A 21,634-nucleotide genomic window follows, 5' to 3' on the forward strand; every position below is an offset into this window, starting at 1 on the left:
CAAATGTCCCGAGTCTCTTTTTAAACCTTAAATAAATGTAGACCTATAATACATGTAGGTTCTTTTGTTTCACTTCTTTTACATTATCTTCCTGTATCTCGTTTTATAAACTTCTAATGTCATACATTACCCGTTATTTTTGCATGTTAAGCACTATTAACGTTAAATATTGATTTACATGTTTTCTCATTGCTGGAGAATGCCATTCTAGATAGAATAAACTTAAAGTATGAAAAGGATGATGTATAACTTTAAATTCCTAATCATGCAATATTTTAATGTTGGATTCCTTTGCTATGGAAGACTATCTTTTAAACACTGCTATTTATCAATGACATTCCACCGTTAAAAATAAAATTATGTCAGTTTCAAAAGAAATTACACAAGAAGAAAACCTATTACGCCATCATTCAAAGAAGGAGAAAACTGTGAATTAAACTTCTACTTTTAGTCCAATCCAGCTCTATTTGACAAACCGAGCATGTAAATGGAATCGACAAACGATGTAATCTGGTATCAGCTCCCGTTATGCTAATAGACAAAGCCACATAATTACTTAGTTACCGATAAACCGCGCATCCCAGGCGCATGGATATCCTTAACCAGAACATTTTATCACCAGAGGATTTTTTGTTGGTGGTAATGCGTGCCCTTCTCTTTGCCAACCACTTGGCTTAAGTAAACTGTTTGGTGAAGTTTATCTAGGGGTGTTGTGCGCACCCTTCTACCAACCAAGCTGCTACCAATTACCCTCAAACAGGGGTATAAAAGGCCCACGCAAACCCCTCTCCAGGTGACTTGCTCCTTCCTAAAGCCCGAGCCTGGACTCCGACTACGTTAATGTGAGAACGCGAAACGGAGCCCAACAATTAATTCTGGAAGTCAAGACTGCTTGAAACTTTAGACAAGTTTTCTCTTTTCTCGTGGCCTGGCCACCGAAGTCAGCCAGCCTGAAAGAGTTAACGAAATCATGGCTCGTGCAATATACTGCCTTCTTCTTCTAGCCGTGGTACTCGGGGCCATCGAGGCTCACGTTACCTACAAACGGCGGTAAGTCAATATATATTTTTTGCTATCTGATATGTGATAAGTGGTAGATGAATATCTTTAAGCAGTCTTTGTTTATTAGAAAAAGAGTGGCAAACGTCAAGCATGTTTAGTGACATAAGTCGTTCATTAATGTAACAATTATAATTTGCTTTATTTGTAAAATTACCATTTTATTTATTTCTATGCGATGTGTGTTCTGACAATGTACAAAATGGCTTTAGCTGATTCAATCATTTATTACATTCTTGGGGAAAATGTTTATCATCGGGTCATCAAATTTTATGTTAACTTGTTCACAATGATAAGAAATGGTAAATTATTGCTAGTAAAATTGAGATCACAACGACAATGATTCCAATAGTTATATTCATGTCGGTCAACGTTCAAGGCGCCAAAATATCACCACCCTCGCCTTCGTGGAAGCATCCATCTGGTTTTGCTCCTCACATTACCAATACATAATACAAGACAGTTTGGATGAAACAAGATGAAGTAAAAGAAAGAACTAGGTAAAAAAAAACAGGATTGGAGCATGTGGTAGCCATAGAGTACCGAAGCTGTGACGTCATAAAAATATATTTTTAGAATTTCTCAACTTTTCTTTATTTTCCGAAAGAGCATCAAAGATAATGTCCAAATGTCAAAAATCAATTGAATATGTTAAGTATTGGCTGATATATGACCAACTGAATAAATATATTTCCTTTAGGAACTCAGTGTTATTTGCTCTGGCTCGTAATGGTTAGGACACGTCACACTTCACCACTCTATTAATTTCCCTATAAACGAGTTATTTTGACGAAAGAATATAACGGCCTTTTCAGTTAGGCTAGCTACCATTTGGTGTTAGCGAAAGTTTCCAATCGTGAATGATCAAGGCATTGTTTAAAGGTACTATGTCCCATTTGCAGCCAACATCAAATTTTGTAGAACTTTGCAGAAATTATGAATATGTCACGTATGTCCTATCTTTTTAGCATTATCCTAGTATTCAAATTATGCAAGGAAACCCGTTTACTTTCTAGACTTCACTGTCAGACACTATTGAGTGACTGATTGACTTCATTTTTTTCTTTGGTAATAAAATACATAAAATGAGCTGTAAACGGTACATGAGCATTTGTCTACATCAATAACCCACTTCTTGCAATGGCCAAAATTAAACTGATTGAATCTTTGCGCAGCACAAAACGTATGACCGATCGGTACAAAGGTCTGAAAATCAGAGCATTACTAAAATTATTGCAATCACTAAAATGGATTCTAAAACTAAGGGTCTTTATTTCCCACTCAAAGAAATCTTCAAGCCCTTCTGTTTTAAGGGAAGTTCTAATTTAGTATTATCTTTCAAATGCCGGTGAAATTTAACCTTTTAATTTTGTTTGGCCTGCACATGGGACATAGTACTTTTGATTCCACAACCACCGGGATAAAAACTTAAACTCAATTGATTCCATAACTTTATCATCATACCATATTTGTTGGAAACCAGTAAAATTGATATGTAAATCGGCCATAGCCTTATTGTAAAGCAACTCAATGTTTTAGCTACTCCATCAGCCTGTTGGACATGCTAGATTTCACGATATAGCAAATAAGAAATAGATTGACCTTTACATGGCTCCCGAAAATACCAGTAATGTCGAAAAATCGATTTTGATTCACGGTATATAAATAAAGAAACGTATGACTTGTGCGTTATTGTTAGCAGATGTTGATCCTTGTTTGTACTATAAGAGTCGTTCTTGATAAAAAGAGATATTTCCTATATCCTTATGTCCTGTAAATTCTTCCACTCAAAAACAAAGTATAGAATTTACAGAAATTAAAAGCAGATGCAACCGACCTTAAATTGATATTAAGAAATTATATCAAGTGAGAGAAATAGATAAAGATAGATAGACAGGGGAAATGTGTTAGAGAGAGAGAGAGAGAATCATGCTGCAGGCATATTCTTTATGATTTCCAAAACAAAATTAAAAATATTACAGAGAGAACAATAATCGGAATTTTTTATTTTTTATTTTATTATAAATGGATATAGATAATTTTTAAGATGTCTTCGTTTTGATGAAATATCGATTTAGTAATATCATGATTTTGACTGGAACTCTACTAAACTTCATTAAAAAACTATTTTTTCCTATGAGGAAAATAATAAAATCTGAATTTCTTTTGGAAATGTAGAAAAGAACTTCAAAGTTTTGTCCAAAGATATTTTCTTCCAGAAAAGAGCAATAGTGTGAAATATGTTTTGGGTAATTTAAATTCCTATCGAGCTGAATCAAGAGAATATTGAAACTAAATTACTTAACTATCTAACTTAGTAATCCAAACTTGAAATAAGATCAACAATATTTATTTAATTTAATACCAGATTCTAGAATAAAACCCATTTGGTTTTCAATTTAACAAGTGGTAAATTTACAAAAACGATAATCGACACTATACTCAAATTCATCCGTCAATTAATAGAGAACTCATTTTATTACGAGTTTTTGTTAAAAAGTGTTTTTTTGTTAATGGCGGAATTTTGTAAACTTACTTACTAAAATTATAAAAGCATAGCTTAATTTGAACTACATGGCTTTCTAATGGTGTTTCCAACATGGACGTGACAGTTGCCATGTCATTAAAGAAATAACAATCCCAGGCAGTTTTAAGTAAATCAGTTGATTTCTCTAAAAGATACTCTTACCATTCTTTTCAATACATACTATACTATGACATTATCTTGTCTTAAATTAAAACAAAGATTGTGCTCTAGATTGCACGTTATGCCTTCATTTATTTGTTTCTAAAACTTTGGCCAAAGAAAAACAAATATATCTTTTAGAATGTAAGTGGATCCGCAAAGTTTAAGTTTATCGGCATACCAGACATCTTATGTAAACTTGTCTGAACTACAATAAGCATGAGCTGGTTTGTCTACCCGAATTGACAACAACTATTTAGAATCGGAACGATTTCAAACTTACACTGAAAATGAATGGAAGTGTTGCACGTTTTGTTTTTCTTCTCAAAATTAAATCTACAAACTAAGAATTTTTGATGTTAGATTGTTGAAATGAATTGTCGAATATATTTGAACGGCATGTACTGTAAATTGCTCTTGCGTTTATGCGATTAATTACACAAACACTCCAGAGTTTAGTTTAAGTCTCATTTGGTGGTGCTCAATTGAAGCAAGGAGAATGTCAAGTGTATTTGTTATTTACCCAAGAATCCACATTCTTTTATTGCAAGCCCACACAGTTTATTACTCTAGCAAACACTTATATCAAAGTTTATCCCAGTGTTAAACAAACCTTGCAGAAAAAGTGGCTACAATTATGTTGTTACGATTAAATGGATCTGTCTGTCAAAACAGATAGTGACAATATCAAACACGGTAAAAGAAACTTCGTTAAATTCATATCGTTGTAATCTTCACGTTATGGCACATCAATTTGATAAGCAATTTATTTATGTGTTTATGTGATACTGCTTCACAAAAAGCAGAACAGAGTCACAGGCTCATGAACTTGTAAATCTGGTAAAGTAGCATAATTATAGTAGCAGATGGAAACAGAACGAATCTCCTTGTGAGGAAAAAAATGTTTCCAGATTAGCCCGTGATGACATCACTAGAGTAAATTCAATGAGAAAATAGTTTTGATATATTTTATAGAATAAAATGCAGATAAACTCATTGATTAGAGGCAAATTTCGATAATTAGAACCCCAAAAAGGTTTCAATTAAGCGACGATAGATTAGGTACTACATTTCTCTATCAAGTATTAATATGACAGTTTTTTAATATCCTATTGTACTATATATACTTATTTTCTGTTTCTTAAAAGTATAGTTTACAATCGATCAAGCCTATACTTTCAATTAATTGTAAAGTATATTTTCTGTGGATGGTTTTAGGTTAATCTTAAAATGAACATATTTAAACTTAGATAGAGCATTTAGACTAAAACGTAAGTAAACATATAATTTTCTTTATGGCAAATGCATTTATATGATTTAATTTCATTCTATTTTTGATAAAAATGCTTAGTTACAAAGACGATCAACAGAGATTTGTTTTTGAAATTATAAATGCATGACGTATAAATCTGTAACCCCTTTATGTTGACATATAATTTGATTGATTACTTTTAAGTCAGCGTGAATACAAATATCTCAGATGCGCTCCAAGTAGATTTGATGACAAACTAAAATTCTAAATGTTTTTTAAAAATCCAAACATATAAACTGGGTATTTATCGTATTTTGTTTACAGATCGGAATACTCGTTCTTAGAAGTGCTGACATACGATTCAATAAGTACTTAAAGTATGAATGCTCTAGTTTTTTTTAAAGATTCGAAATAAAAGTTATTTATCTCTTCTGTTTTACAGACCGACATACTCGTTCTACACCAAAGACGGGAGCCACAATCCGATACTGAACCATCGTAAGTAAATCCCATATAATCGTCTCATTTTCAATAATTTGAATACGTTAAAGGAAGACGGAATGAATTCCTTCAAAATAGTTTATAACTTATCAAGACGAAAGAACTTAATATTTTGATGAATGTAAGAGACCAAACGTTTAAATGATTTTATCTAAGTATATGTAGAAAACCTTCAATACATAAAACCTATATTATTTAAATAAATGAAAATGAACAAATTCTGTGTCTTAAACTCATGGAATATATTTATTTATATCAATAAATAAAAAAAGCTTTATTAATGGCGATAGGCCCCTCTGTCTCTCATGTGTAATGAAATGTTTCTCTGATAAGTTTGAGTTCAAGTCTTCATATATCATCAGTGCATCGTTAAGAAACATTTAAGCATACAGAAAAAAAGCATGCCTGAAGTATCTAGATGAAACAAAATTAAGACAAACTAATGAAAAATAAGGTTATGAGAAATATTGTCACCACTGAGCGTGATAACTTGTATAACCATGTGTATGCTTGTAATTATGTGTCAATTTGATTCACATTTACAATAAATAGGAAAGAAAATATTCCATACTGGACCCAAATGCACGATATTTGCATGATTCTCTCTCTCTCTCTCTCTGTATTACTTTTCATTGGGTAATATATTTTGTTAAGCGGTTACGATGAAAATTATCAGTACATATCCCTAGTACATAGCGATGAAACAAATAAACAAAAACACATTAACATTCTTAGGGCTACTCGTATTACGTCAAAGCAGTTAGGAAAAAATGTCTAGAAATGGTTAAAATAATCATTCCACGAAATACGTCACAGGAATTCTGCTATATACAGACTGAAACATATTAGCCTTGATATTGATAAGAGAGGCGCTGGACGGATCTTATCATTCAATTAACATGTAAAACACACTCTGGATCTATTTGTTGTCGCAATGACGATAAAGACAACCTCTTTAGCGACAGAACGATATGTGGTTGTCAGGCTTGAGAGGGGTAAAGGGGGAAATGGCGCATTTGTCCCGCATGCATGCAACTAGATGCAATTGTTTTAAATGAAACTGAAAGAAGCTCATCAGGAGCAAAGATTGCAGGATAAATAATCTGATGATTCGGGAAGGGGGAGGGGGGGGGGGGGGCTTTATAACACATAAATCTTGTATTTTGTAGTTTTTATTAATTTTCAAATTGGTATGTACATTTTGCATAAATTGCAGCCCAGAACCATGCCAAACATTTTAAAAAACTAAATTTGCAGGAGTTGATCTGTTTGTTAAAAGTGAAACACATAACTGCCCAATTTTGTTTTAGTCAGTATTGAGACGGAATTCCTACATATCTCTGGGCGACGGTAATACCAGCTTTTTATTGTCCCACTCTTTTTATTTCTATCACAGACTGTTTTAACTTAAAATCAAGTATGTTATTATTTGTGTGTTTAAATTTAACTTAAACTGCTCCAATTATAGAACAGTCTACAGCAATTAGGCTTTGTGTTTTTCAAGTATCATAGCAAAGCATTCAAAACGATGTGATATGTGTAACCATGACGTACATAGAATGAACATATTACGCAATAACAAGGTTGAGATATCCGGGTCATATCATGGACCTTCATGCAGCAGCAGAATGGAGGGGTATGGGAGTAACCGGCCCGTGCCTCTTAAAAAAAACTAATTAACATATAATTATACCCAATACTCAAATGCGCCCTTTTCATTTTTTGGCGCCAAAGGATTTTCTATTTGTTCTTTTGCTTTCAGATATTTTCGGTATTGTGCCCTATACCATTAAAAAAGAATCCGTGTTACGACCCTGATATAAAAGTAGGTCGTATATTTAAATAAGGAAGGAGAAATACCGAGAAGAAAAACAAACAACTGAATGTGTCTATTACTTGAAAGAGCATACCTTTTAAAGGTCGTCAAAATTGGGGGATAAACAAATTTGAAACACATACTGAGAATTATCTATGAGGTATGTGGCGCGTAGGGCTACCTATGGATAAAATAATCGCACAATGCGCACATAAATATACTTGAAATTGGGTATTTTATCAAATATATTACTATAGTGCCAGTTTTTTATTTCTAAAAAGATGAGAAATTGAAAATCTCTTCTAGTTTTCAACGCGTCTCATACAACATTTTGATATGCGTTATGGATCGCTCTTCAGGGCTTCTCCAATATATGAATGGCCTATTCATTTTAAGTAAATGAATTTATTTTAAAAAGTTCGAAAAATTGTTGTTATTGTCTTTTTCGTTCATTCAGCATGGAATTCGACATGGTGACTCTTTGCCAGTGTTCTTCTATTTACAAGTAATGCTTTACGAATATGTTACAACATTACCAAAATAAATCCGGTACAACTTTTCAAAGCAACGTTTTGACATATCACACACACACACATATATATATATATATATATATATATATATATATATATATATATATGTGTGTGTGTAGATATATATAGATATGTTTCTATGTATTACATATTTGTAGAATAGCAACGAATACAGACCTACTAAAGCTGGCGATCTATATACGATGAGTGCAATACGATAAGCTTTAGTAAGTCTATAATCATTGCTATTCCCCGATGTATATGTATTTATACCCAATGTAATATATATTCCTTTATGAAACTGTAAAATCCAATTAACCCGGAAATCTTGAGGGAAAATCAAGATGATTATTTTTTCTTTTTTTCAACAATACCACATTATCCTCTCTTATTACAGCTGCTCACAGACGAGCTGCCCGAGCGGCCATGCCGATCCCTAGACGACCCACGGCAGCCCTGCCGGCTTCGACCATTCCGCCTGCAAGTCAGGTCCCATGTAAGTATCCTGGCATACCCCAGTCACAACCAACAAGACCGACATTACACCTATAAATGGACAAACCTAAAAATTACATTACCCCGAACGGTCAATAATCTCGAGTCAGTTTGGCAGAGTGACCAATACCTCAGTCACAAAAAGGAGACCGATAGCACACTGACAACAGACTGAACAACTATAAATTATACCCTGAACGGCAAAAAAAAAAAAAACCCGGTCGATTTATATTCGGTTTGATGATGTGGCCGAGGAATTGTCACGAAAAGTATTTATGCGCCTTACAGTCATTAGCCGATTACCTTGCTATATTTGTATTAAAATCCTGTTTTATTTGCCTGCCACATGTTGTCCTAATTTAATTTCGTAGACTGCACGACTCCTTCATGTTGACTAGGCCTATACGAAATAATTTGATTGTCTTTTCAGAGTATGAAACTGGTTTATAGGAATACTATACTGGAAAAGAATCATTGCCGTTTCCAATGGAAATTAAATTAACAAAAAGTTTCGTATTTTGTTGAATATCTTTGCACAGCTATGAAATTACACTATGATTAGATGGCTGGGAGAAGCCTTTCAATGTCGATCTGTAAAAAGTAGGTCCTGTACTTCATGCCACAAGATTGCAGTAAAAAAGACAAAATGGAAGGAAATCTATATGGACGATTTACATGGGCGTCAGAATCGGTGGGGTTGGGAGGGGATGTAGCCTCCACTTGTTTGAGTAGATAAGTTTCATTTTTCTTATGCCAGTAGTAGACTTGGATGTATTCTTGCTAGTTCTAAATAATAATAATAATGATAATAGTGGGTTCTTGTATAACGCTTATGTCTGTCAGACTTGACACTCCTGGCGCTTCCGAATCATGCGTAACTTTTTCTTGCTTTTCGAAACTTACTCTAACCGGTGATTCTTTTAAGTAGCCTATATGGGTCATTAAAGAATTTCTTGGCGACTGATTCGTTATCAAATTCTCTTTTAATAATTCAACCGTCGACTACCAACCTCTCTCCTTTCATAATATGTAATATTCTTCTGCATCACACCTCGATCTCTACATTGTTTTCCGTTCTCATCAACAGCCATTGACGAGAACGGTTATTGCCAGGCCTGGTCCCAGCAGCACTACCGTTCCTTCGACGGCAAGCTCTTCAGCTTCCATGGGGCGTGTACCTATACCCTGGTCACAGACTGCCTGGACTTTTCCTTCCATATCTACGTCGAGAATGACCTTAATTGTCAAGAACAGAAGGAAAACAATACTTGCTCCAGGTTAGTTGTACCCCACTCATATATACCGATAAAACCAACACAATGCAGACCGACATACATTCACAGACCGAATATCACATTATATCTCATACAAAACTACGATAGCGACACCAGACCGACAGTTAATAACAAGGATTTCTGGTTAGACCCATGTGGCCATACGCGGCGTATTTATGATTTTTGTTTCGATCATAGATGGCAGGGAGGGGGAGAGGGGGGGGGGGGCAACGCTAGTCTGCGTGAGCACATTATTATGTGAATGAATTTAGCGACCGAGGCAGGTCGTGGAAGCAAACAGATTGGCCTTTTTGAAACTCTGCTTACGTGGACTGCTAGTATGACCAGCTGTCAACAACTATTTGCCGAGTCATGAAGTGGCCATTCAGATGTATTCACGTGCAATTACGTTATTGATTTTTATTTCCAAATAAAGACCAAATGTTAATTACTATCTTGATTGTCTATATTGAAATAAAATAGCCTATTTACAACCAGACAACACGGCGACATTGACATTGAGGTAAAATGGGGGGGGGGGGGGGGTAGATAAAGTGGGCTAAGGGGCTTAAAACCAAAAGTATAAACCAAATCTAATTTGACAGAAAGACAGGCCACGATCGAGTAGGGAGTATCAACAAGAGGAGAAAATGCCGTGTCGGTCTAACTTAGAGAAAGCAGAAAGAGAGCAAGAAAGAAAAAAAGAGAGAGAGAGAGAGAGATAGGGGGAAAATGGGGGGAGAGCCAAGTGGAGGAAGGGAGAGAGAGAAAGGTTATTTTTCCAAAAGAAAATTAAAATAAATAGACAGGGAAAGAGAGAACAACAAAATAGAGTTTCTGAAAACAGGCAAAGGTGACATATAATGCTGTATATGAAAAAAATATCGATATATTGAAAGACAGAGCGAGTAGAGTCAGAGAAAGCTGCGGTGTGGCTAAGCGATATGAATATAGGAAAATCAATGACGGTGACTATATCGTTAACAAACCATATTGTTCCCAGGCGGACAAATATTGTGAGTCAGAATGCATTTTTTTATACACCTACCATTAACCCAAATCTAATACTTACCTTAAACCTATCCATACCCCTGAGACTTACCATCAGAATATGCCTTCGCGTCAGACAAACAATATTACAAATACAATTCCTAAAAGCGTAATGCGTCAGCCATAGATTTTAACTGTTTAATCAAACAGAAAATAAACAACAAAACCACCTACACAAATCTACTACTACTACTACTACTACTTCTGCTACTACTACTATTACTACTACTACTACTACTACTGCTACTAGTATTTCTAAATCTGCTTTTACTACTAATACTGGTACTTATGCTGTTACTACACTTATCCTATTACTACTACTACTAGTACAGACTGGGAATTTCTTATTGAGATACTTGTTTCCAGAGAAGTATGTGGCTCTTTGGTTTCCTGTTAAAGTAACGTTTGCTCAGTAACAAATTAAAAAAATGTTTAAGAAATATACACACATTATTCGAATAATGATTTAAATAATCTAACATTGTGCATTCTTCGGGTTTGATATAAGCTAATGACCAGTTACATAATTCCTTTTTCTTAAATTAAATTGAGACACTTGCGAATGTTTTCGATTTTGTTCTCTTGTACCATCGCGGCTCGTTACCTTTGGCTGCTTATATCTTCTCATCAGGTCTGTCTTGATCGACAACGGTAACCCCTCTGACATGATCTATCTCCGACCCGGTGGTGTCGTCACCTACAAGGACGTGGAGCAGACCCTCCCAACCAAGGCAGGTGGAATGGTCCTAGAGCGCATCGCTCACTACACACTAGCAACCAGTGGACTGGGTTTCAGCATCCTCTACGACGGAGGGGAAGCCATCACGGTTTACGCCACCTCGGATTCACTGAAGGGCAACACATGTGGTCTCTGCGGAGTGTACGACGAAGATCCAAGCAACGACTTCCGTACCCCCAGTGGCACCGTCGCTGATGATGCCTACAGCTTTGGTCTGTCCTGGAAGGGCATGGACGAGAGAGGTAAGAATAGTTATCGGGAATACATGCGGTCCACAAATCCCGTTACTTGAAGTAGCCTAGAGAAAATAAAGGAGTAATTTGACGGCATTTTTTGAATGGATGTAGATAGAACCGTCTGCTGTATTTAACGATATTAGATAATTAATTCATGCACAATTACCTTTATCATGACTCTGGTATGGCGGTGTCTTAATACTTATTAATATCCCCGTTGTACATTACGTTTCGTTTGAATACCCGAATAAAGCCGGCACCACCTTTCAGTTCTACCCCCAGGTATTCACACTTTTATATTGGCGTTTTAATACCATGCACTTTGCATAATTACATCTTCATAGATCCTGCATATTGCCCGGATGTACCAACTGTTCCACTCCGATGCACACAATACTCCAACTTCGAATCGACAGCGGCAGAGACGAAAGCTCAATTCGCCGAATCCGAATGCGCTCAACTACGTCATGGCACCTTTATGGCTTGCCACCAGGTCAGTTATTGTCTCACCCTCAAACATCTGTCAATCAAAGAAATCATCCAATCACAAAGTTTCGCACAGAACGCATGCGAGGGGATGCGTTCACTTTTCACCAATCCTGACGAGTGTGTCTGGACAACGATAGAAATTGGCGACTAACATGTTGAGTAATATCACTATCTAATCGAATTCATATCGCGCTTGATACTAATGTTTCAAAGCGCTGCAGTATTATCAGAGTAATATCCACGCATTAGCCGAGCTATGTTGATAAGGCGCTATGGCATTTGAGGAACATTGTTCTACCTGGTACCAGGTGCAGAGTGACATATGTAAATTAATATCTTGTCAAAACACATTAGTGTCGCCGTGGGACTCGAAACGCGGATCATGGGATTCACAATCCGGTGACGTATCCACCAGACCATGTCACCTCTACATTACTGTTACAGGGTTGGCCTAATCGGCCATTTTCGTAATGTAACCAAATTTAATGCATAAGTGTTTGTGAAGTGCCTCAATACAAATTATTTCATTCACCTGATAGGAATAATAGTATTTCAATAGTCAGAATGCAACTGCATATATTAAGTGTTGCTAGGTAGGTCAAGCCATAATGTTTGTCCAACCTGGCAACAACTAATGTATGCAGTTCGGATTCTGTCTATGAGGTTATTCCATAGCGGTTGTTGTCCTAGTGGTAATTTCCCCCAGGATATTTAAACTGGAGGGGTAAAGACGGGGTATTGTTAATGATAGAAGGGCAGTTATCCGTATGGAAATTTAAATAAACTATCAAATCTTGATTTACCTGTCTAAAACAGGTTGTAGATCCTGAGCCATACATCGTCGCCTGTGAGCAGGATGTCTGTGCATGCGAGATGAAGGCTCAAGAAGATAACACGACAGGGAATGACTGCAAGTGTGCTGCCTTCACGGCCTATACCCAGGAGTGTTCTCGACGAGGCTTCCAAGTCTCATGGAGGGCCTACGACTTCTGTCGTAAGTATAAACCATGTTTCTTTCCTCTGTGCTAAATAAATGGCCTTCCGCAGATGAAAGTGTAGTCTTGTAGATATTGCGAACTATGAAACGGCGGGTCCGTGTTCTTATTCCAGGTATGAGAATAACGTCAATTTGGCAGTACCTTAATTTACATGTTCAACTCTTTATCAAAAGAAGAATCTTAAGCTAAAAGTGAAAGACGTATAAATGCAATAGCGCAAACAATGGTTGCTGTTAGGGGAGTAGAGATTGTACGCATAGGCTTGTTACACATACATTGAATAGGGCAGTAATTGTTGTGAAGTACTTGATTGAATAGTCTAAAGCATTAAGATAGATAAACATTGACTTGAATGATTCCAGAGAAAGGTTGATATTTGGTGATCAAAATCGTCCTGCTCGGTAACACATGTCTGCGTATACCGACCTACAAACCGTGATGTAAATTATCTTTATTAACTAACCCTGCAGCTTTCGACTGTCCCGCGGACAAGGTCTACGACCAGTGCGGATCAGCCTGTACCCAGAGGGGCTGCAGCACCGCCATAGCTGACTGCGAGACCGATGAAACAGTTGGATGCATCGAGGGCTGTCACTGCCCAACAGGGACTTACCGATCATCAGCAGGCACATGCGTCAGTGCTAACCAATGCTACTGCTCATGGCAAGGAACGGAGTACGAGCCAGGAAAACAGATCTCAGATGGATGCAACGAATGGTAGGTAGTCCACAGATCATGCCAAGGAGTTTCCTTGAAGAATAGCGTAAGATAGTGATGTCACCTATGATGACCTGCTCTCAAGTGGTCTGTTTTGAGAAGAAAAAACCCACACCCACCACACATTCGGTGTGATTCGTGACATTTCGTTTGCCTACACATTTACCTATCCTTCATTTTTCGTCAGTTGAAATTTAATTATTTTTTCCAATAAAATGCGCTCTATACATAAATATGTATCGCAAGGATGGATGAATTTCGAATAGCAAATTTCTTCATATCTTTGTCAATTAAGTTGTAATTGTCGTACGGTTAAACATGAAGAATACAACACCTTAAAAAGCGAGTCTTGGATTGGAAACGCCAGTTGTCAATTTCCGGTCTCAGTCGACTAACATCTTTACATTTTTTTCCTCTTGATTTTCAGTGAATGCGTTGATGGAAAATGGCAGTGCTCACAGAATGACTGCGGAGGTATGATCTTGGTTAACATTATTTTCCTTGAGTTACAGAAGTCATTATGACACTTTTTGAAAGTCTATGAAAGCTTTCGAAAGCAAATAATTTCTCAAGATATGTAAAAATCTGTTCATTTCAATTCACTTTTTTGAAAACTCTTTATTTTAGTTTTAACATGTGGAGTATTTGACTCGAAACCGATATAGAATGACAAGAGTTATGTATATTCATATCCATGCACTGTAATGCAGAGAGTAGCAATACCCTTTACTTTCAGGTATGTGCCAGGTCAGTGGATATGGCCATTACCATACCTTTGACAACTATGACTACGATTTCGCTGGTACCTGCTCCTATACTCTTGTCAAGGACTGTTGGAGCTTGAGCAGTATCTACATGGTGACCATCGAAAATGCCGCATGCGGCATGGAGGGCGCCTCCTGCGTCAAGGCGGTTGTTCTTGAAGATGGAATGAACGTTGTGCGCCTGCGCAGAGGTCATCAAGTACTGATCAATGGGCAGGAAGTAACGGAGTTCCCCAAGACGATTGGCAACATATTTGTGAACCAGCCAACTAAGCATCAAACTGCTGTAAGTTAGAGTCACTGCGTATTGCGAAAGTGAAATAGATTTTGCAAAATTCTTCCTCAAAGGTGAAATTAATTTTCTGGAAAATTAGTCATTTACATAGGCATAAGCATCAAAATAAAATTTAGGTTGCAGAGCAATGAAAACTACGATTTCAATTACCCAAACCACAAATTAAACAATGACAAGATCTTAATATGTTCCATATATTCTAGGACTTTGAACTTGATAATCTGAATTAATATACGTTGAATTAAACCCAATGCTTTGATGACTTTTTACAACTTACTTGATGTTAATATTTATTCTGATAAGCTTTTATTCTTTAGATATTAGTATTCAGGACCTCTAACAATTGCTTTTAATTCTATTACTTACATGCATACAGGCCGTTATGGCTAATGGCCTGACCATCCTTTTCGATGGCAACAACAGGGTAGCAGTGATGGCCGATGAAAGGCACCTCAATGCCACTTGTGGTCTCTGTGGTACATACAACAACAATCAGCGTGACGACTTTTACACCGAAGCAGGTAAACACAGCTAGCCAAAACACGCTAATATCCCACAGTGTGTGAAAATGTTATATAGTGTGGGAACACGGCTTAAAACAGTGTAGATATACTGTTTTTAGATTAATAATAATAATAATAATAATACGAAGAATAGTGCTACTACTTCTTCTACTACTACTACTACTACCACAATTAATAAAAATGATAAACATGATAGTGATAATAATAGTTATACTACTGCTACTAATAATGACTTATTAAAAAAATACACTGGTATTGGAATGCCAGAGGCTTGCAGAGGAATTATCCATTAGGAGAAGAGTTTTATCTCATTTTCATGTAACTCTTCTGTCGGAAAAGCAGCAAGGTGGGACAGATGATCTAGTGGAGATGTTAAAGTAGTATCAGATTTTGAAATCTGGTTTCTGTAGATTACGAGTAACATACATGCCCTGATAAAACCCATCTTTCTCTGATTTTTTCCCTCTAAAGGTGACATCGAATCGAACCCAGCTTCATTTGCGAACAAGTGGAAGCTTGGTTCATCCTGTCCCGATGCTAGTGACGATCCAGGCGCTGACCCCTGTGACCTTTACTCCCAGAAGGCTCTCACTGCTGAGTCAGAATGTAACCGACTCTACGTCGATGATGCCTTTGCTGGTAAGGACCAAGGAACAAGTTTAAATCCTTGGCATTACTCATGGATTCCTCAGAGTATTTCTGTATAAGTGTCGTAGTATAGTGGTTTCTTCACTTTACCTTCAATCTAAGGGTTGAGGGTTCACATCCCAGCCCGGCACTAACCTCGACTGGCAAGACAGGAATCCACATTGGCCACTATTCACCCAGGTGAAATGGGTACCGGGTAATAATAACTGTGTAGGGTCCGCATGAAGAATATCATTGATGCTTCTGAGGCTTCCCTGGGTAAACAACATTATTATTATCATCATAATATTAATAATAATCATAAGTTTCGCTCTAAATTTCTGAAAACTTACAACATACAACTTTTACCAATGACAACAAACCTAAGGATAAATACCTTAACATATATATATATGGTGGTAGTCAGATTTCCTAGTCTTAAAATGCCCTTGTTGAGCAAACCGTAAGTTCATAGCAATAAATTCCTTACCTTGTATGTTATTTTATATTACTATCATTTTTTTGTTTGTCACAAGATCGATTTTCTCTTCTCGGGTTTAGGATCTTTTTCTTCTTCAAATGAAAAGGTAATATCGTAACATAATCTATCATACTACTCCAAACTCTTTCGCTTTACTCTCATTTGTCTATAGCTTGCCGGAATTATGTTGACCCGGAAGTGTTTTATGATGCCTGCCGACGTGACGTTTGCAACTGTGAAACCGGGGACACCTGCAAATGTGAGATCTTTGCTATGTATGCTACCCAATGTGCTCAGAAAGGTGTCATCGTCAACTGGCGATCAGAAACACCCGGATGTGGTGAGTTTAAACTTTGTTTATTGGCTTGACTTCTGAATGTGGAACAAACTAGGCTTATACAAGTGACTATAATTTATCAAACCTTATAAACTATATAAATCCGTTTCACGCCATTAAAACAAAAACGAAATCACAACATATTCCCAAATTAGTTCTTCAGTATACTATTATGACTACAATGACCAGGCTCAATCTACTGCTGGTCATGTCAGAAACCCATTGTAGGGAGGGATCAACTGGAGGTCGGACTTGCAGAATTAAATCTCTATTTTTTGATAATTTGTAGTCTGATTATACTCTTTACAACTTTCTTTGGCTTCTGGAAGCATAAATTTCCCAGTCGTGCATGTTTCTTTATATGATAATTTATGACCCTGATATCTAGGGCCCGTTTCACAAGCCCTTTTTCAATGACAAATGACAAAAATCAGTGACAAATCTTCTGATAACCAATCAGAAGCGAGGATTTCAGTAGCTTATAACAAAAACTGTCATGTCACTGATGACAAGTTTTGTGAATCACCCCCTCAGTACGTCAACATCTAACGCTGATCTCGTCTAGACATATTGTAGGGGTCAGCTGCGAGGTAGAAATGATGTATAGTCTTAAATCCTACTTTAAATTGCATTTTCTAGTCACTTCCACATCTTGAACACTGTCACTACCGTCAGCACTTCGAAACGCAACATTTCTAGTCATAAATGTTTCTTTCCATGATAATCTAAAACCCCGATAGCAATACGTCAACATCTGTTTATATTGTATTATAGGGAATAGGTATGAGGGTACAGCCCCGAATCCCAATCTTTAAAGTAGTATGTGAGCGTTTTGAAGAAAAAAAATAGTATCCTAATATGCATGCTTTACATATTTTGTCATGATCCCAAGATAATACGTGTACCTCTTTTGCCGATCTTGTCCAAACCAATTTTAGGGATCGACTGCGAGGGCGGACTCGTATACAGCGCTTGTCATCCCATGTGCGAAACAACATGCAACGCCCTCTCATCCAATTCGGTCTGTGATGAGACCTGCGTAGAAGGATGCGCATGTCCCGATGGTTCCGTCATGGCTCCACATGGCGCATGCGTGGCTCCTGAAAACTGCGGCTGTGTAGACCCTGATTCCGGCGAGACCTATGCCCCAGGGGAGAGAATAGAGAAGGGATGTGGTTTCTGGTGAGTCTAGGAAGTCTAGGTAGTGAATTTTATATGACGAGCTAAATTAGGAGAAAGAAAACGAATGCTCCACACTTTTGGGCCAAATGTGGACTTGAGATAGAGAGGTAAACAAATTATCTAAATTGTTCGGAGCTGTTTTTTTTTTTTTTAAAGCGATATGTTATTTTCGAAAAATGCTAGACTAAAACTTTGAGGTTGTATCTTAAATATTGAAAAAGAATTGTCGTTGTATTGTGCTTGTAGCTACCAAATATATATTATAGTAGTATATTTGTAAACAATTTACTGGAAAATATATACCCTTTGTAAATTGTATATCATATGTAAATAATGTCGCATGCAACGTTGAAGAATTATTCAATGTGGATCTACCGCCATATCAAAACTACAAAAAAAAAGTTAACAACGACATTTTTCTTAATAACTAGCCTCTGCGACTCCGGAGCCTGGGCATGCGAAGAGTTGGACTGCCCCATGGATGCTTGTCTCGCCAACCAGGTATACGTCCCCTGCGTCAGCCCATGCGTAAAGAGCTGCGCCAACATGCACGAGTTCGAATCTTGTTCAGCCGCCACGTGTTACGGTGGGTGCGAGTGTGCTGAGGACTCGGTCTGGAACGGAACGAGCTGCGTGCTGCCGACCAGCTGCCCCTGCCACCATGGAGGTCATAGCTACTCCGAAGGTTACATCATCCAAACTGATGAATGCCACTCTTGGTAAGTTCCGATATGCTTATGAATGTGCCGTGAATGTGGCATTGCGTAATGACAGTTGTACAGTTGTTGTGGTCGCCTCGGTACGTCTCTGGAATATACATGCTTTTCTGGTCGAGTCCCACCGCGGCATTTTATTTTTATTCTTTGAATGCTCTCAACGCCTCTAAGCAGCTGGGCTAAAGCAAGGGTAATAATGGTACATTGTAGGCGCCTTAATTGAGCATCGCTGGAATGGATATTTGTAGCTATAACATCATCACCATCATTATTATTATTATTATTATAATCATTATTATCATTGTTAATTTCAATATTATTATCACTATTAGTAGTAGTAGTGGTAACGCTGTTGTTGTTTTTATCATGAGAGACCAACTGTGAGAGTAGACTCAAATAGCAAGTGAGCATAAAAAAACGGTGCACAAATAATGATGTTGGCGAATGCCCTAATAGCCTTCATTGGGTAGGTTACTACGTAATCCAAACCGACAGCCACTCAAGCATTGGATACAAACCAGTTTGGGGGTTGAGAGACAAAATACTACAAATCTTTTATTCCGTTTTTGATATTTAAATTAGCAAGTTATCTAACTCTGACACGATGTGCAATAATGTATTTCATCGTTTTCATTAAATTATAAAAGTAACAAACATTTTATTATCTGATTACGACATGTTTTAACATTTCATTTGGTAAACAGCACCTGTACAAACAGCAAATGGGAATGCCGCGAGAAAGACTGCAATGGTACGCATATCCTTCTTCATAATATCTTCTTCATTTTCTCTTTTATTTTTAAATTTTACTGATTAATGTGATCATGTTATATATTCTTAATATTTACTATAACTTAAATCAATTGAAAGGATTGCTTTTACAGTGCTCCAAGACTATACTTCATATTGTCATTACCAAAATAGCATTCGTTTAGATAAATACACTAAAACCTTTTTGATTCACTAAATCAGTGATTGAAATAAAGCTTATTGGAATAGAGGTAAAGTCCGTTCATGAAATGAAGGTTAACATATTCAACCCGCATACATTAGCAATCAAGGAGAACAGACATTACAAGTAACAAATAATCAGTTCTGATGCCGGTATAATTGAATGAAGACCGTATATCGAATTGTATGGAATTATATGACAATGTTGTTTAAAAGGTTGTCTGGTAGGAATTGCTAAAAAAAAAAAGTGTACAAAAGGAGAAATAGGATTGATTTAACACAAGCTAAAGCTCTAATTTCTCATCAATTAAAAACAAAATAGATGTGTCCCATACGAGATGTGTGACACGATTATATTTCATTCCTGAATGAAAAAAAAAACACTTTTGATATGACTATGACTAATGTTAGTAATAGAAGAAAGCACTATTATCCATCTTTAAGAGAGCTTTATGTTTGTCTGATGTATGGGGACAAAATATGTCGGAGAGGACACAGAGCACGAAATCACCCAATTTGGTTTAACAATTTGTGAAAAAATTACAGCCTTAGATTTTGTTAAACCAACAAACGGAAATTTGAACGGAATCACCTAAATGTTGTATTTCAGGTGTGTGTACGGCATGGGGAGACCCTCACTACAAGACATTCGATGGAAAATTGTTCGACTTCCAAGGGGACTGCGACTATGTTATGGTGACTGACAGTGTCAGCCAGGCTTCAGGAATCCCTTTCTTCCACATCGTCGTCTCAAACATTCCATGCGGAACATCCGCCGTTACCTGCACCAAATCCATTACTTTTAGTATAGGTAAGCAAGTCCATAAAAAGCTTCTTTTTTGGAGGGGGAGAGGCGATCAAGAGCTCTCATTTTTAGATGTCATTCCGGTTGAAAAATCGCACATCAACTCCTTCCCCCAAGGAAATATTCCGTATCATGATGATGATGAAGGTGATGATGATGATTATTAATATAACTATAAACAACATCATCATCACTTTCATGATCATCATCAGCTTCATTAGTTTCACTGTTACTATAATCATTTATATTATTGCTTTGTCTTCAATTTATTCAGTTCATTGAATTATCATTATTATTATTATTATTTTTTGGAGGGGGGGGGGGGGGGGTTATGTCCCTCAAAACCCAAGAATCTCTCGTTTGTCTGGCCTTCGATAACAGACAGTAATTATACAAAGCATTATTTCCACTAAATGTAATAAGGCTTTCAAAAATAGGGTGGAAAACATGAATAATCAATTGTACAGACTTTTTTCTTCAATTCTTCTTTAAGTGCTATAAAGCGTATATCATACAATAATACCATGCTGTTCAATTCCTTATTAAGTAGTAAACATATATCTCAAGAACATTTTAAAAAATTCTCCTCTTCTTAATCAGAGGTAAACTGCCAATATGTTAAACAAATTTATTTATATATGAATAATAAACCGATGATGACGTTGATTTCTTTTCTATGCGTAACTAAACCAGGAACGGGAAGCAACCAGGAAAAGTTGATCCTTGTCCGGGGTAAACCGACTCCAGCCTCAGCCGGTTCATTCCGATTGACTGAAGTTGGAAACTACGTCTACGTGCACACAACCCACAGAATAACACTGATCTGGGATCGAGGTACGTGGATCCAGGTCAAACTTGATCCCATGTACAAAGAAAAGGTAAACAAAAATAAGCTATTTCATGTAATTTGTTTGCAGTACAATTCCAACCAGTTTACTCTAAATTCCATTTTCCCTAGCTGTCCCCCTTCTCTTCCCTTCTTGTCTATTCTTCTCTTTCCCTCTTATATCTATGTTTTTATTGCTACATACAGGTGTACCCAACACAAGCCTATGCTTTAATGGGATACACGCCTTCTTCATTGTGTTACTATGCTCTTCAAACCAT

General features: G+C 36.8%; 1 protein-coding gene across 2 annotated transcripts in view; it reads left to right on the forward strand.

Annotated features, from left to right (window-relative positions):
- The first annotated feature begins 807 nt into the window (after nt 1–807).
- Nucleotides 808–21,634, forward strand: part of LOC585768 (mucin-5AC) — a 70,362-nt gene continuing 49,535 nt past the window's right edge. Inside the window, exons 1-18 of one of the 2 annotated variants that reach the window (XM_030974082.1) lie at nt 808–1,050; nt 5,440–5,495; nt 8,245–8,343; nt 9,430–9,619; nt 11,298–11,647; nt 11,986–12,134; nt 12,947–13,124; nt 13,599–13,845; nt 14,273–14,319; nt 14,582–14,895; nt 15,281–15,425; nt 15,900–16,067; nt 16,709–16,876; nt 17,812–18,055; nt 18,487–18,774; nt 19,476–19,522; nt 20,333–20,533; nt 21,221–21,405. In XM_030974082.1, the coding sequence (XP_030829942.1) occupies nt 971–1,050; nt 5,440–5,495; nt 8,245–8,343; nt 9,430–9,619; nt 11,298–11,647; nt 11,986–12,134; nt 12,947–13,124; nt 13,599–13,845; nt 14,273–14,319; nt 14,582–14,895; nt 15,281–15,425; nt 15,900–16,067; nt 16,709–16,876; nt 17,812–18,055; nt 18,487–18,774; nt 19,476–19,522; nt 20,333–20,533; nt 21,221–21,405 (3,156 nt within the window). In that variant the 5' untranslated portion in view covers nt 808–970. The remainder of the gene's footprint in view (nt 1,051–5,439; nt 5,496–8,244; nt 8,344–9,429; nt 9,620–11,297; nt 11,648–11,985; nt 12,135–12,946; nt 13,125–13,598; nt 13,846–14,272; nt 14,320–14,581; nt 14,896–15,280; nt 15,426–15,899; nt 16,068–16,708; nt 16,877–17,811; nt 18,056–18,486; nt 18,775–19,475; nt 19,523–20,332; nt 20,534–21,220; nt 21,406–21,634) is intronic. The other variant, XM_030974083.1, reaches the window with a different exon arrangement.

This window comes from Strongylocentrotus purpuratus, unplaced genomic scaffold (genome assembly GCF_000002235.5).
Source record: "Strongylocentrotus purpuratus isolate Spur 01 unplaced genomic scaffold, Spur_5.0 spur5_scaffold_7, whole genome shotgun sequence".
NCBI lineage: Eukaryota > Metazoa > Echinodermata > Echinoidea > Camarodonta > Strongylocentrotidae > Strongylocentrotus > Strongylocentrotus purpuratus.